The sequence below is a fragment of the Cheilinus undulatus genome, linkage group 18, assembly GCF_018320785.1.
Source record: "Cheilinus undulatus linkage group 18, ASM1832078v1, whole genome shotgun sequence".
NCBI lineage: Eukaryota > Metazoa > Chordata > Actinopteri > Labriformes > Labridae > Cheilinus > Cheilinus undulatus.
In genome coordinates, this window is record NC_054882.1 from 21,614,519 (window position 1) to 21,630,522 (window position 16,004).

Consider the following 16,004-nt stretch of genomic DNA (forward strand, 5'->3'; position numbering starts at 1 on the left):
AGGTTATGTCCTCTTAGAAGATGTTGATAGTCTTGTTAACAATTTTTATTCTCACTTTTTTTTTTTTTTTAGATAAAACGGCCCCTCTGAAAACCAGTCATGTCCCTTCTGTAAATAATACCCCCTGGTTACATGAAAATATTCACTGTTTCCTGTGCAAATGTCGGAGGGTGGAACGGCTCTGGAAGTCCACCAAGCTAAATGTCCACTGTTTGTACTATAAAGAACTTTTAATTGAATATAACAACATGGTTTAAGATGCTAGGACATCACATTTTGCAAATCTAAACGCTAACAGTAAGCGAAACCCTAAGGTTTTGTTGGACAACATTAATAATACTGTTACTCCTGCTTCCTCTGATGTCCCTGTCTTTTCCAACAAAGTCTTCAATGACTTTTTCTCCTTCTTTGTGGATAAGAAACAATGTAAGGCCAGCATCTCTCCCTCTTCTGCTCCATGTACTCTGTCAACATGTAAGCCATCAATTCTGGATAGTTTCAGCCCAATTTCTCTTCAAAACTTACATGATCTGGTCAACAGTATGAGGTCATCTAGCACTGTGGACATCTTGCCAACATCTTTATTTAAAACTGTACTTCTAACAACTGGTCCCTGTCTAGTCCCCATAATTAACAGCTCCCTGCAATCAGGTCCCGTCCCATCTTACTTTAAATCTGCTGTTGTGGAGCCTCTTCTTAAGAAGAGCAACCTGGACCCATCTGTCCATCACAATCACAGGCCAATTTCAAAACTGCTTTTATTTCCAAAATAGTAGAAAAAGTCGTAGCTAACCAACTCATGTCTTCTATAACTGCCCACAGTATTCTGGACACGTTCCAGTCAGGTTTCAGACCAAAGCCTTCAACTGAGTCAGCGCTTCTCAGAGTTTCTAATGATATTTTGATGTCCTCAGATGAGGGTAAATGTTCAGTTTTGGTTCTTCTCAACCTGAGCTCTGCATTTGGACCATAACATTTTAATAGACAGATTCAGACAGTGGGTTGATGTTACAGGGAGCACCCTTGACTGGTTCTGCGGCTATCTGTCTGATTTTCAGACTTTTTCTATGTCAGTTGTTCCATATGTGTCTAAATGTGCTGCTATGTCCTGTGGTGTGCCCCATGGATCTGTCTTGGGGCCTATTTTGTTTTCCCTTTATATGCTTCCTCTGAGAACCGTCATCAGTAAATTCAAAGGAGTGTCATACCACTTGTACGCTGATGACATTCAACTGTATATGTCTTTCAGACCCACTGAAACTGATAAAATTATTATGTTGCTTGAGTGTTTGACCGCCATTAAGAATTGGATAAGTGATAATTTTCTTCAGTTAAATACAGATAAAACTGAGATTCTCATCATCACCTCAGAGACCATATCTTCTCATGTTGAGAAATGTTTTGGATCCCTGTCTTGTTTCTTTCACTTAAGAAACATATCTCTCTAATTTGAAATCTGTTGCGTCTCAAGCTGAGTTAGAAATGCTTATTCATGCTTTTATATCATCCCGGCTTGACTATAGCAATTCCCTTTTCACCTGTTTGAATAAATCCTCTCTTAACCAATTACAGTTGGTTCAAAATGCTGCTGCAAGATTGCTGACTAGGTCCACTAGGACAGCTCACATCACTCCAATTTTATTTACCTTACATTGGCTCCCAATTAACTTCCAAATGTATTTTAAGATCCTTGTTTATGTATATTAAGCCCTTCATGGGCAGGCACCTGATTACATTTTAGACCTGCTCCATCCCTACATCCCCAGTCGATCACTCAGGTCTTCTGACCAGGGTTTACTTGTTTTCCCTCGAGTGCATTTAAATACTAAAGGTTACCGTGCTTTTAATATGTGGCGCCTACTCTTTGGAACTCTCTTCCACTCCAGTTGCGTTCATCTGCTTCGGCAGAGGCTTTTAAAAAGGAGCTTAAGACGCATCTTTTCAGATTGACTTTTGAACATCTAAAACATTAATTTGGATATGTGCAATTTTTATGTGGTATTTCATATTTTTGATGCTTTGCTGTTGTTTATTTGTTGTATTTTCATTTTAATTGTTGTGGAGCACTTTGTGATGTTGTTTTGTGAAAGGTGCTATACAAATAAAATTTACTTACTTACATTAGTTCTTTAACCAAAAAGATGCACCTTCAATTTAAAAATCAAATGGGATTTTTATCTAGTTGTCAGTGAAATATGTAACTAGTAGCCATGCAGAACAGCCTCAATCCTGTGTTCCCCAGGGACTTCTGCTACAAGTTCACAGCTATCTTTGCAGTTCATTTAAATGCAAACTAAGGGAGAAGTTTCAATGTAAAAAATGATAAACCTGTCCCTTTAAGCAGTAATGTAAGAAGTCTTGCTTTCACATTTCACATTTTCTTCATTTCCAACTCTACAACTAAAGGCATAAAGCCCCAAAATACATCTTTAAAAGAAATAATTGTTTTTTTTCAAAGGAAAGAAAGAAGGGACAGACTCTTGGGAAGAATGTATGACCAGACTAGTATGAAAAAAATGGGATGGACAGCTAAAACATCACTCTAGCTCGTGGTATGCTTTCTTACCTATCTCTATGGAGGCCTTCCCTCTCAGCAGCAGCTTCAGACACTCGCTGTTGTCTGTCAGGCAGCAGTAGTGCAGCGCTGTGCTGCCTTTTACTGTCTGCTTGTCCAGATTCAAGCTGCAGACACACAGAGAGGGAAACTTTTTAAAAAAGGAATCTAAAGGGATAAAATCAATCATTCATCTCCATTGTCCACACCAAACTCTAATCTGAATGTCCCCAAACCAACACAGTAAAGTATCTCCTATTAACTGTGCTTTTTGCCAGTTATGAAAAATCTGAAAATGAAAAAAAGGTTGTTTGAATGGGTTGATACTCAGCTTAATTTTAACATAACCCATCAATAGTGAAATAGCCAAATGAATAAAGCCCTTTTTATCTAAAGAATGCCATTCTTAAATTAAAAAAAAAAAAAAAGAAAGTCATGAGTTTCTAAAATCTGTGGTTTGGTTGCTGTTAAATCCAACAAGTGTTGTGTTTCATGCTGTACAGTCATATTGCATCATATAATACAAGTGAATCTGTTGTGTGCTGTTGTTTTTTTTACCTGTTCTGAGTGAGGAAATCTACAATGTGAAGAGATGTCCGATCAACCAATCTGACTGCAAGATGAAGAGCTGTCTCTCCTTGTTCCTACAAGAAAAATATAAAATTCACACGATACCCCTGGGAATGTGACCAGTTTGTCTTCAACAATAAGACTGCAGTGAAGGGCGAAACAGATAAATGAAAAGAAAAACAGGAGAAGATAAACTTGGCCTTTTGTATACTGACATGTCCGTTGGCCAAAGGAATGGGCTCCATGAGGTCGACTCCCTCGGCGTAGACCTGGATGAGCGAGAAGATGTCCCGAGCTTTTACTGCGTCACATAATGTGTGAAGCCGTGACGTGGAATCAGGACACTTTTTCCTCGCAAAACGTTTCTCAGTGTATTTGGCTGTGATGAAGTCCTTCCTCGCCTGCCTGGTGGAAGAAGTGAAGAGGAAGACGCTGTTCGGTCTGTCTTTTTAACACATTTATTTTCAGTATTATCTGGTATGAACTCTAGTTGAGATTTAATGAGTTTTTGACTTGTGAAAAAAAAAACAGGCAACAGCTGTTGTATACAGAGTCCCTCCCATCTCAGCTGCTGAAGCTTGTAACTCCTTCAGAGTAGTCATAGGTGTCTTGGTGGCAGTTTCTGAAGATAGCCTGATCTAGGCAGATTTATACATGTTCTATATTCCTACCATTTCTTGATGATGGATTTTACTCAACTCCAGAGGACGTTCAGTGCCTTAGAAGTTGTTTTGTATACATCTCCTGACTTATACTTTTAAACAACCTTTTTTCTGAGATGCTTGGAGTGTTCTTTTGTCTTCATGGTGTAATGGTAGCCAGGAATACTGACTAACCAGTGACTGGAGATCTGTTGAATTTGGTCAGTCACTTTAAAGGGGATGAATATTTATTTTCAACTTAGTAGAAATCTGTTTTCACCTTGACATTAAAGAATATCAGTCAGGTCTGCATTTCTAAATCAGACCTTCAATATTATGCATTAAAATATTAATTAAAGATGTAAATAAGCTACAAAATTCCTTTACTTAGTCCAAACACATGTTGGATCACATTTCTAAAGGCCTGGCATAAATTTTAAACCTCAAGACAATAATCATATACATTTAATAAGTAGCATAAAAATAAGAGGGCAGATTCCTAGCAAATCACACTATGATATACAACAGAGAATTAGTTGAAGGAAAAATGCATGAGGAAGAGCAAGTGGAGGGTTGACTTACATGTCACTGGCAGGGTTGGGTTTCACCACGTTTTCAACATTTAAACAAGCCTCCATGATTTCATTAAAGCCTGCATTCCCCACATTCTTGGCCAGCTGTGAAGCACACACACGCGGACAAAGACACACAAGAACACACATGTAAATTAAAACTAGTTACAGCTGACGTTTTCTGCACCACATGCATTAATTTAGAACCCATCATCTGACACCTCCATTAGGATGCGGTTCAGACCCTAAAATGTGTCTTTGTGTGTGAGGATTTTTATAAACTGCACGCATGTGGTGAGCTTGACACCGTGAATTGATGGATTTAATGCTGACTGTGCCACAGGCGGTAAATCTGTGCACAAAACAGTGATTAGAAAAGCCCAAAAAATTCAAGCTATTCAGAGATTCTGGATAAAGAGGCCGTGGATGATGCTACACTTGATTTACAGACCTTGCTCCATCTGCTCCCATCAGTCCTCTCTTTCGGTCTTCTCCTGCCTAAAACCCTCTAACTGATCTGCACTAAAAATCAATACAAAGAAATGACTCCAACTGAGACAAAAAGAGAGACAGGATGGAGGACGGTGCCTTACCAAGAGCTCTGAGGTGCTGAGTACATCAAGCGTGAGCGACTGGATCCTGGAGTAGTGGACTCCCAGCTCCCTGTGGATCCCTGAACATTCAATACAGGTGAGGATACCCAGGTTGGTGGACAGCCACGTTGGGTCTGGGAGGGGAGGAATGCATACAGGTGACATGTGATTTAATAGGGTACTCTTCAGGAAAATTCATCTTGCAGTACAGAGATTTTCTGCCTCTACAGAAGAATCAGCAAATACAAACAGGAACAGATGAATGCTAACCTTGAGCAAAACCACTGCAGCAAAAATGATTTCTGCAGCAAGTGGGCCAACTTTGATGTGTTCTGGTGCAAAGCTGTGAGCTCTGGAAATTTAATAGATGCCTGCAGGACTTTCTGCTATCCACTTACACGCAGTATGAGAGAAAATGACCTGGAGTTGAACTGTAACAGAGCCTGGTCTCGATATTCAGAGTTTATACTGTTATGTGTATTTAATGTACAGTATATGAGATTATACATCTCTGCAGGGCAGAATTTCATGGGACTTAAAAAAAAAATGATGAAGACTTGCATGCATGAAAAAAATGATTTCAAAGTAATATCAGAATTCCCCCACAAATTCAGAGAATCCAGTCTGCTGGATTTTTTCTATTTACCAAAGCAAGGGCATACCAAATCCATACCAGTGGTTTTACTTCAGCTCATAATTATGCATAAACATCACTGACAGCATACCACACATTTTTAAACTAATGTCAAACCTCCAGGCTGCAAATAATTTCCCTTAATTCATCCCAGAGTCCTGAAACATGCTTCCAATTGTATCGTACATGTTGTAGGGATTATCTCTGACAAAGTCAGGAAGTGCAGGCAAGGGTTAAAGGATTTCCTCTGACTTCAAAGTCAATACTTCTAAGGAAGGTATCATACTTTGTTTCTGGGATTTTTTAGATTAGTTTCAAAAATTAAATACAGCTTCAGCCTCACAGCAGTGAGTTGTTGTGGTTAGATCCTGACTGATTTTGACCTCATGATAGGAGATATGAATAATCTCTGAAATTTCAGCTGCTGAGGCACCTACCATAACTGGAAATGCACATGTTTTTACAGCTGTTTTGTGATGGCTGCAGGTGTTCTGTTAACTCAAAGGACAGAGTATGACAAAGAGAATCTCTACAGACATTTCAGCAAAACCTTAAATTACAGTGACATTGCATAGACGGGAAATCTAGGGATCTTAATTTTAATTCGTTACATACTGATAAGGCCTATTTTCTCCCAGTAAAACTGTCAACTTTTCAACAGTGATAGGGTTTTGTGCTTGTTTCCAAAACTAGACACAGTCATTGGACTTGATTAATATTTGCATTTAAAGGTTAAAGGTCAGAAACTATAAAGAGTGACTTTTATATTTTCTAAACCATCCTGATTACCTGGACCTGGATTATGCCAGTGTCAATTTCTCAAGTTTCCCTCCCTTTTTTGAAGTACTTCCTTCATGAGCACTAGCGGTTTGAGGGATACCAGAAGCACTCCTGCTGTCTCTCTATCTGAACAAAGAAACCTTGTCTGAAATACAATTACTGAAGCTGTAAGAAGTAAAATCCTCACTGTCAGCAACATTGATCAAGATGTACATGTGATTTGGTTCTGTGCTGCAAATCAGATAAGAGGCCTCCATTTCTGCTGTCACTTACTTGGTGCTCCGCAGTCACAGCACACGTCGTTTCCCGTCATCCTCTTCACCTCTCCCAGGATTGCCTTTGTCAGCTCCTGCACGATGTTATTCTCGCCAACATGTTGGTCTCCTTTAAAGGCTTGATTTAACGCCTCCTCCTTGCTGTTCTGGAGCACCGAGATCCAGCTGGACAAAATGGGAACGGATGGATATGAAAATAATGACAGAGGAGGCAAAGGCAAGGACAGGCGACTGACACACAGAGAAAGAGAGAGAAGCAAGGAACTTACATTTGACAATCCTGGTCATCCTCAGCCTGAAAGTGATACGTTCTGTCATCTGAAACAAAATCAGAAAAAATGGATCAGAATAAATGAATTAAAAAACATGAGAGAAAGGAGAGGAGTGTAAACATAAAAAAAACATGATGGGTGAAAAAAGTGTATCAAAAGAGTAAGTATCTAAAGAAACTTGGACTATGTTGTGTCTTCAGTGGTAGAAGTTTAGCCTCCTCAGCTCAGCGTCAGTGTCAGTGTGACTTATGAAAGGAAAACCTGGACAAACCTCAAAGAAGACTAATTTCTGTACCATAAACATGGCAATAAAAAAGGCTCAAAAGCTACAGGTCAAAGCGTGATGACAAGAAAAACACATGCTAGTTATAGCATTTAATATCTCAGGTATTTCTAACATCTAATTTTCTGAGTTATGTGAAGTTATGCATTTTCCTATCCATTTCCTGTTGTTGGTCTTCAAAATTAAAGTCTGCAATGATGATTAGCATTGGAGGCTTTTATTGTGACAGACTTGGCAGGAATAGAGTGTGTCTATCATGGGGTACTTTACTAAATTTTAGCACCACGTTGCTTACACAGAAGAGGGATTTAACTGTTGCTGCTTTGAGAGAGACAAAGCCACAACCTGATTCATCAAGTCATCATGACTAAAGACAGACATATGGATTAAAGCACAACTTCCGCAGGAAAGATGTTTGTTACTGTGGCATCTGGTTGAAGTAAAAAAAACAGACAAGCGAGAGAGAGAGACAGACGTAGGGGGTTAAATTTACTGTTTTCTGGCACAAAAAATACAAAGCATGTAGCTGGCTGTTAACTTTCAATGAAGATAGTAACGTCAGCTAACAATAGACTGTATTGAGATTAACTCAGTAATTTTCTATATTGTCATAGCAGAAGAGGGGCAGGGTAACTCCCCATAGAGACAGGTGACCTGGGTCCTATTAAAATAAAACCAAGCTACAAAAGATGTGAACAACTTTCTAAAGGTCTAAATATGAAAGTTAGGCTCATATAGCTCTCAGTGTTTTCACATGTTTACAGCAACATTATTCCAACATATCTGATGTGTTAAGACACAAATTTTGGATTTCACTTTACAGGGACTTTACCATGCAGGTATTTGAAAAATCTGCTGAGTGTACAGCCACAACAATGCAGTTAATCTTTTTTTGGACAGTGAGATTGAAAAAAAGACTTTGAAAATCCGCTTTTAACATTACATTTCTCATCACTTGAAAAAGTTGAATAATTGTCATAATAGAGTGCCTCTTTTCCATTTATCTTGCAGGCTTTAACTCCTTTTTATATGCTATGATTGATCCCCAGGATTGAGATGCAGATGTGCTGCAAATCTTTAGAGTTTATCTTAAAAATAAAAATACTGAGTTGCTGCTGTCTAAATAGAAACCTGTTTGAAATGCATACTGCTGCAGCATCTTGGCTTAATGTATGTAGATGAATTCAGCTAATCGTAGTTTGGCGTTTAAGTGCAACATTATGAAAAAGGTGCAGAAATAGCAGGGAAAAAAGTGAAAGGAGAGAGATAAGCTAGACAATGTATAAAAGGACAAAGGAGTACAATGAAAAACAAAAAGATAGGGGTATCTTACGAGATATGAGGTCAAAGCTTCTCTTTTCCTCTGGGTTGTGTTTCACCTGGCAGGTGAGCAGGTTGAGTTTAGCTGGCGGTCGGTTTGCCTGCCAGAGACAGAGAAGGACGGACAACAAACATGAGCAAGTATGTTGTGTTTAACAGTATCTGACTGCTGCTGGAGCCAAAACAAATGTGATATAAACTGGGGATTTCAATCTTTAATGTTAAAGTTTCATTCAAAAACCCATGACATAAGAGGAATGTTAACATGTGAACCCCGCTGCTGTCTTTTAAATTATACATGATAATCAGAAAGCTAGGACACTGAACCTAAGCTGTGTTTCAGATCGGTCATGTATTGTTTGTGTTAAGTTTAATATGGTATTCATGTGTTTTAATCTTTATATCTTGCAGCCCAGAGATTTAAAAAAAAATCATTAACTGACCGTGCCATGTGAAATGGTGAGGTATCCGTTCTTTGCTGTGCATTTTCTTTTCTGCCACACTTTCCTCAACCTGTACAGACAGAGGACGGTGTTAAGACGTCACAGACAGATCAGTAAAACACACTGCAGATAAAATATTAATATGATCACGTTATACTAAAGAACACATGCATTAGTAATGAATCAAGCTGATCCATGTGTTCATATATATGCTAAGATATATGAATAATTAATAAAAGAGCTCAAATAAATAGTAAATTAATTGAAAAGTTATACATTACATAAAAGTGCATTTATCTGAAACTAAGTGAAAAAATAAAAGGATTCTCCGGTTCCACCTTCTTCAAGGTGATAGCGTTTTTCTTTTTCTTTTTGTCAGGTTTATATAAGACAATTAAAATTATGAGACACTGACTCCATAGGTAGTTTGTTAATATAAAAAATATAAATAAAGACCTTACTGTAGGCTTCAGGATTTTGTGATATACAGACTGAAGAATCTTAGAAATTAGAACAAATTTAGCATGAATACTGAGGAATAAAGAAGGGTTTTTTGTAGTATGAAAAACATTCCTTTGGTCTTAATTTCAACACCCATCCACTTCAAATATACTTCATGTTTTGTTGTACTTTAATTTGATGCTCTTGAGTTAATGAATTTTGTTTTGTTAAGTCAGAGCAACCTGACAGCAGAATAAGGCTGCATTCACATAAAGGTGCCTCATACCATGCCGAAGCATGATTGTAGCCCCTCCCCAGTCCCCAGATGGCCTGCACTCATACTGCTAGAAACCTGAGCTCAGACACAGTGCCTATAAAAAGTATTTATCCCTTGGCTGTTTTATCTTTTCACTGATTTCATAAATCAGACATAGTCAATATGATTTTGCTTTTTTGATAAAAAAAATTACAAGAAAGAAAGTTTTCAATATCAAAATGAAAACAGATTCAACAGACATCCCGCCAGTTGGTGTTAGAAGTCTCACAATTAGGGGAATGGGGATCACCTGAGTGTAGTGAATGTGTCTCAAGTGACTGCTGTATAAAGACACATATTTTAAGGTCCAGTCACTGGTTAATCAGTATTCCTGGCAACCATTACACCATGAAGACAAAATAACACTCCAAACAACTCATCAAAAAGATTATTAAAAGAATAATCAGAAAAGTATGTGGGAGACTCCATAGTCAAGTGGAAGAAAGTTCTTTGGTTTGGCGAGATCAAAATGGTGCTTGTTGGCCATTGGACAAGACACCAAACACTGCAAATCACCATAAACACACCATCCTCACTGTGAAGAATAGTGGTGGCAGCATCATGCTGTGGGGATGCTTCTCAGCAGCTAGCCCTGGAAGGTACAGGGTAAAATGAATGCGGGAAAATATAGGAAAATCCTGGAAGGGCAATCTTATTCAGTCTGCAAGAGAGCTACAGCTTGGGAGATTTTTTTTCCAGCAAGACAATAACCCCAAGCATACAGTGAAAGCTGCACAAAAATGGTTTCAAGACAACAAAGTGAATGTTCTGGAGTGGCTGAGTCAAAGCCCAGACCTCCATCAAATAGAGAATTTGTGGCTGGACTTGACAAGGGTTGTTCACACCTATCCCCGTGCAAACTGCCAGAGCTTGAGCAGTTTTGCAAAGAAGAATGGAGTAAAATTACAGTGTCCAGATGTGCAAGCCTGAGTGAGACCTATCCACACAGACTCAGTGCTGTCATTGTAGCCAAAGGTGCATTTACTAAATACTGACCTGAAGGCGATGAATATTTCTGTAGTCATTAACATTACATATTTTATTAGTTTACATTTCTTCATAGAAATCTGTTTTCACTTTGACATTAAAGAGGGGTTTCTATGATTTTTTTGTAAAAAAAGCCAAATTATATTGACCATGATGGATTAATAAAATATGCTGGGGCAAGAGCAACCACACCACGCTGAAACCCCCCTCCTACAACCATGCCGAGGCCAAGGAAATGTGGAAGAGAGCACTAACACCAGCTGAAAAAACAGACCTTAGGGTTCAAACATGCTTAGGCACAGAACAGATAGCCTGGTATGAGTATTCCCTCAAATTTAATCAGCTTATCTTGCCATTCTAAAATCTCAATATAAAACAAAAAAATCCCCTTGTTCTACAACTATTATGCATGATAACCTTGTAACATTTCCACCTTAAGCGCCACAGATGATCTTCTTAAATCATTCTTTGAAGCTCACCCATCACTCTTCTTGTAAAGGAAGCCGCTGCGCTCTGTGCCGTGCTCCTTGTTACCCTGTGGTTGGTGCAGGCTGTAGGTGGTGCTCTGCCTCACCTGTGATTCCTGGGAAAACACACGCACAAAGAAATGACAAATCACAGCTTAAACATAAATTAATCAAAGAGTAAAAAGGGTGCTGCACTTGAGTACTGCAAATCCACAAAGCAATCACTTTGGAGGTAGTGAAACGTAAAATGACTCTAAATCATGCTCTACTTTTTGGTTTCTCTCTCCTCTGAGAATATAAAGACATGTATGGAAAACAAAAGGTAGACTGATGCTGTGGGCCTGAGTGATTTTGCACATAAGGAGACAAAGAAATTAGAATTGTTGCTCCTCTTGTGAAGCAGCAGGTAGAAAAGCTTTAGTCTCAGTAGCAATTCTGAAATATTCAAAAGACAAACAGCTCTGTTTTTATAAGTCTTGAAAAAGCTGTAAATATACACTATATTGCCAAAAGTATTCGCTCACCTGCCTTGACACACATATGAAACTAAGTGACATCCCATTCTTAATCCATGCGTTTAATATGATTTCAGTCCACCGTTTGCAGATGTAACAGCTTCAACTCTTCTGGGAAGGCTTTCCACAAGATTTAGGAGTGTGTTTATGGGAATTTTTGATCGTTCTTCCAGAAGCGCATTTGTGAGGTCACAAACTGATGTTGGATGAGAAGGCCTGGCTCTCAGTTTCTGCTCTAATTCATCCCAAAGGTGTTCTATCGTGTTGAGGTCAGGACTCTGTGCAGGCCAGTCAAGTTCATCCACACCAAATTCTCTCATCCATGTCTTTATGGACCTTGCTTTGTGAACTGGTGCACAGGCATGTTGGAAAAGGAAGGGGCCATCCCCAAACTGTTCCCACAAAGTTGGGAGCATGGAATTGTCCAAAATCTCTTGGTATTCTGAAGCATTCGAGTTCCTTTCACTGGAACTAAGGGGCCAAGCCCAGCTCCTGAAAAACAACACCACACCATAATCCCCCCCTCCACCAAACTTTACACTTGGCACAATGCAGTCAGACAAGTACTGTTCTCCTGGCAACCGCCAAACCCAGACTCGTCCATCAGATTGCCAGATGGAGAAGCGTGATTCATCACTCCAGACAACGTGTCTCCACTGCTCTAGAGTCCAGTGATGGCGTGCTTTACACCACTGCATCTGACGCTTTGCATTGCACTTGGTGATGTATGGCTTGCATGCAGCTGCTTGGCCATGGAAACCCATTCCATGAAGCTCTCTAAGTTGGTGACATCTGCGCACTACACGCCTCAGCATCTGCTGACCCTGCTCCATCATTTGACGTGGCCTACCACTTCGTGGCTGAGTTACTGTCATTCCCAATATCTTCCACTTTGTTATAATACCACTGACAGTTGACTGTGGAATATTTAGGAGCAAGGAAATTTCATGACTGGACTTGTTGCACAGGTGGCATCCTATCACTGCACCACGCTGGAATTCACTGAGCTCCTGAGAGCGACCCATTCTTTCACAAATGTTTGTAGAAACAGTCTGCATGCTTAGGTGCTTGATTTTATACACCTGTGGCTATGAGAAGTGATCGGAACACCTGATTTCAATTATTTGGATGGGTGAGTGAATACTTTAGGCAATATAGTGTATATTCAGATTTTTAGGTTAAACTAGAGTGTAACAACTACCTGAAACTGAACAAGGAGCAGAGATTTTTTTTTGGGAATTATGTCATTCTGTTCTTCAAACAACACACCAAGAAGGAAGCAGGAAGACTTCTAAAGCATGTGATGATGGGTCTTTAAAGGTTTTATTGGTGTGAACTGTTATCAGCAGAGACACAGCACACAGGATAATCTGCCAAGAGCAGGAATGTGGCTCTTTCTGGAGCTCATTTAAAAACCATTTAAAATAAATGCCACAGCTAAAATTCACCAAAGCTGTGGAAAATGGCAAAACACACATTATCTGCTGCAATGAAAGAACAGAATACAAAACAATTATCCAGAACTACAACTGAAATGACACCAAAATAAAAATGAAATGCTAACAACCACAGAACAGTGAAGAGGTCAACTTACTCTCCTAGACTTGTTTCACAAAAGACGAAGGCACAGAGGGAAAGAAGAAGACAATCTTCAGGTGATACCGGGAGTTATCATTTTAATATAAGAGCAGACACAAGGCCAACTATAAATCCTATCCATCTATTAAAGCGTGCATGATGCTAATAGAAGTTTCAGCCTTTAAAAAGATGTTGAGGTAAACTTCAACCCAGGTAAAGTCCTATGTCACAGATGATCATGTTTAGCTTGTGAGTCCTGACACTAAAATAGTAAATTTATAATCTGATTTAAGTGGAAAAATTGTAGGATTCAGAAATCATTATTTTGTTTGTTTTGTTGCACATGTGTTTGCGTGTTACCTCCTTCTGCTCCACCTGTAGCGCGGTCTTGAGGACATCTCTTAACTGTGTCAGCTGTTTCCTCTCCTCATCCTGCACCTGCTTTATCTGTGAGAAGAAAAGAAAGAGAAAACAGGAGAGGAGGAAAAAAAAAGTAATATATGACACGTCAGACATTTTTAGGTTAAGTTAAATAAAGTAAACAAGATAGCAGAATTGCATTTTTTTCTCACTGTGTGCAGGTCTGTGGCCAGTTTTTCTATGGAGGGTTTCAGGTTGTCAACAGCTTTGAGACCATCCTGAAAGAAACTGACAGGAAGGAGATCAATTTAACACAACGAGCATCTTCTCTTTACAGAATTGGATCTGTATTTAAATTTGAGTGATGAAAATCATAAACACTGCCACTTTCAAGGGTGGAATTTAAAAAAAAATAAAATTTTTGAATAAAAATTTTTTATTCATAGACTCTTATAGGAAACAGTTGCACATGAGGCTGAATAACCTTGACCTTTGACCTCCAAAATTTAACCAACTCAATCTTGAGTCAGAGGGATCATTTGTACCAAGTTTGAAGAAAATCCCCAACACATTTCTCAAGAAGCCAATGCTTTGCTAATCATGGGGTACACATGAAAACATGGGACTATTACCTTGACTTTTGACCTACAATTTCCAAAATCTAAATACATCGACCTTGAGTCAGATTTGACATTTGTGCAAAGTGAAAAGAATATCTGTCAAGGTGTTTTAGAGGTTTCGTGTTCAAAAGTCAGAGTAGACATGGTCTAAGATTTTAAAAAATAAAATCCCTCAATGCATTAAGATAACGCCTTGCTAATTAAAGGGTAAACATGAGGTACAATGACCTTGACTTCTGACCAACAATTTCCAAACTATAAATACATTAGGGCTGCAAGGATAAAAATTAGTCGGCATGGAAATTCAAGTGTCGACGCATTGTATTATTAAGACAATGTGACAAGTGAGGATCAAGAGGATAAGTTTATGTTAAATTAATCGTGACTATCTGGAGGTTGCGACTGTCTTACTTGCACTGTGCGTGGAAGTACTTGATGAGGTTCTGCAGCAGATCCACCCCCTTCTTGATTTTGATCTCGTTGACTTTGAGGAGATACTGTAAACACAAACAGAACAACTGCTGAATACAGACGTAGTCAGACAGGGTGAGGTTGGGTTAGGGAAAGGCAACCTCAGCTTCATATTAATACCATATACTGAACCTTCAAAGTACACTCTCCTATTTCAGTAAAACCTTAGAAAAAAAACCCTGATGAAACTTTAGTAGCAGAGCCATTTTTCACTATCACAATGGCAATCCAGACATTTTTTTTTAAATCACTTCTTTGATTATAAAAAATTACAACAAACTGAGTCTAAAAGCAGATACATGTAGAGCTATAAGAGTGTGGAAAATGTGTCTGTGGTGCTTTTCAGTGTAGAGATCAAAGTTTAAAGTTATTAAAAAAGGGCAATCAGAGGTACGGGCTCAAAGTAAAACACAGCTAGTAAAGCCTTCATCAAACTGTGACATGACTCCCACTCTGATGTCCGACTAACCTCACACATCTGCAGCTGGAAGAATCTCCTCTCCTTCTCCATCTCTTCAGCGATTTCAGCCCCGCTGATCTCAGTCCTGATCATCCCATGCTGCCTAGCATGCTCCTTCTTCTCCTTCTCTATCTTAGTGCTAGCAGGAAGTGACATCACAGGGGTCAAAGAGCACACAGTGCATGCATTACAGCACAATAACGCACAACAACATAGTGGTTTTGTGTAAAATTAGCCATTTAACTGTACTCCAGATACGTACTGTACTCTCAGTGTGGCTTCTGTATGTTTAATGTTTATGGGTTAAAGATTGTTAGTTCAACTGAGAAGGTCGTAAATTAATGAGATGAGGGTTGGAGTGGTGTAGGTATTTTGTTAAGTGTGTTTACATAGTTTTGTTTAAGCATTCAAGTATTGAGCAGGCATCGAACATTTACATCGAACAGATTTCTAATTAGCGTATTTGTTTTGAAAGTTTAAGTAGATAAGATGTTTTTGATAAGGTTGTAGTGCTTTTGAAGTCCAGGGATGATGGACTGAAGAGGGCATAAGCAAAGGGCTAAGAGGTTAAAAAAGCTGCCTGTGAGTCAGTATTCAAGCCAGGCTAATTTCTTCACAAAGACCACCATGTCTGCGTACCGTAATGTCACACAGGCAATCAAGGAAACACACCAAATACACAGAGGAGGAGCAGGGCACCAGTCCATGCAACAGGGCATTCTTTTCCATATGCTGTTTGTTTTTTCTGACAGCATATTCCCTACAAAAAGGATGCAGCACTTTGTTTCCTGTCAGATATGTCTACTTTTTTAATGATAATTAAGTTCATGTGCATAGAGACAGCCTTTACTT

At 39.0% G+C, this 16,004-nt stretch overlaps 1 protein-coding gene across 2 annotated transcripts in view; it reads right to left on the minus strand.

Annotated features, from left to right (window-relative positions):
- asap2a (ArfGAP with SH3 domain, ankyrin repeat and PH domain 2a) overlaps window positions 1-16,004 on the minus strand; it is a 79,335-nt gene that overhangs the window by 11,424 nt on the left and 51,907 nt on the right. For both annotated transcript variants that reach the window (XM_041812719.1, XM_041812718.1), the window contains exons 6-19: window positions 15,162-15,291; window positions 14,633-14,718; window positions 13,814-13,889; window positions 13,602-13,688; window positions 11,161-11,264; window positions 8,938-9,007; window positions 8,508-8,595; window positions 6,889-6,937; window positions 6,618-6,784; window positions 4,931-5,064; window positions 4,348-4,442; window positions 3,340-3,529; window positions 3,113-3,198; window positions 2,567-2,682 (exon numbers count right to left, since the gene is read on the minus strand). In XM_041812719.1, the coding sequence (XP_041668653.1) occupies window positions 2,567-2,682; window positions 3,113-3,198; window positions 3,340-3,529; window positions 4,348-4,442; window positions 4,931-5,064; window positions 6,618-6,784; window positions 6,889-6,937; window positions 8,508-8,595; window positions 8,938-9,007; window positions 11,161-11,264; window positions 13,602-13,688; window positions 13,814-13,889; window positions 14,633-14,718; window positions 15,162-15,291 (1,478 nt within the window). The remainder of the gene's footprint in view (window positions 1-2,566; window positions 2,683-3,112; window positions 3,199-3,339; window positions 3,530-4,347; window positions 4,443-4,930; window positions 5,065-6,617; window positions 6,785-6,888; window positions 6,938-8,507; window positions 8,596-8,937; window positions 9,008-11,160; window positions 11,265-13,601; window positions 13,689-13,813; window positions 13,890-14,632; window positions 14,719-15,161; window positions 15,292-16,004) is intronic.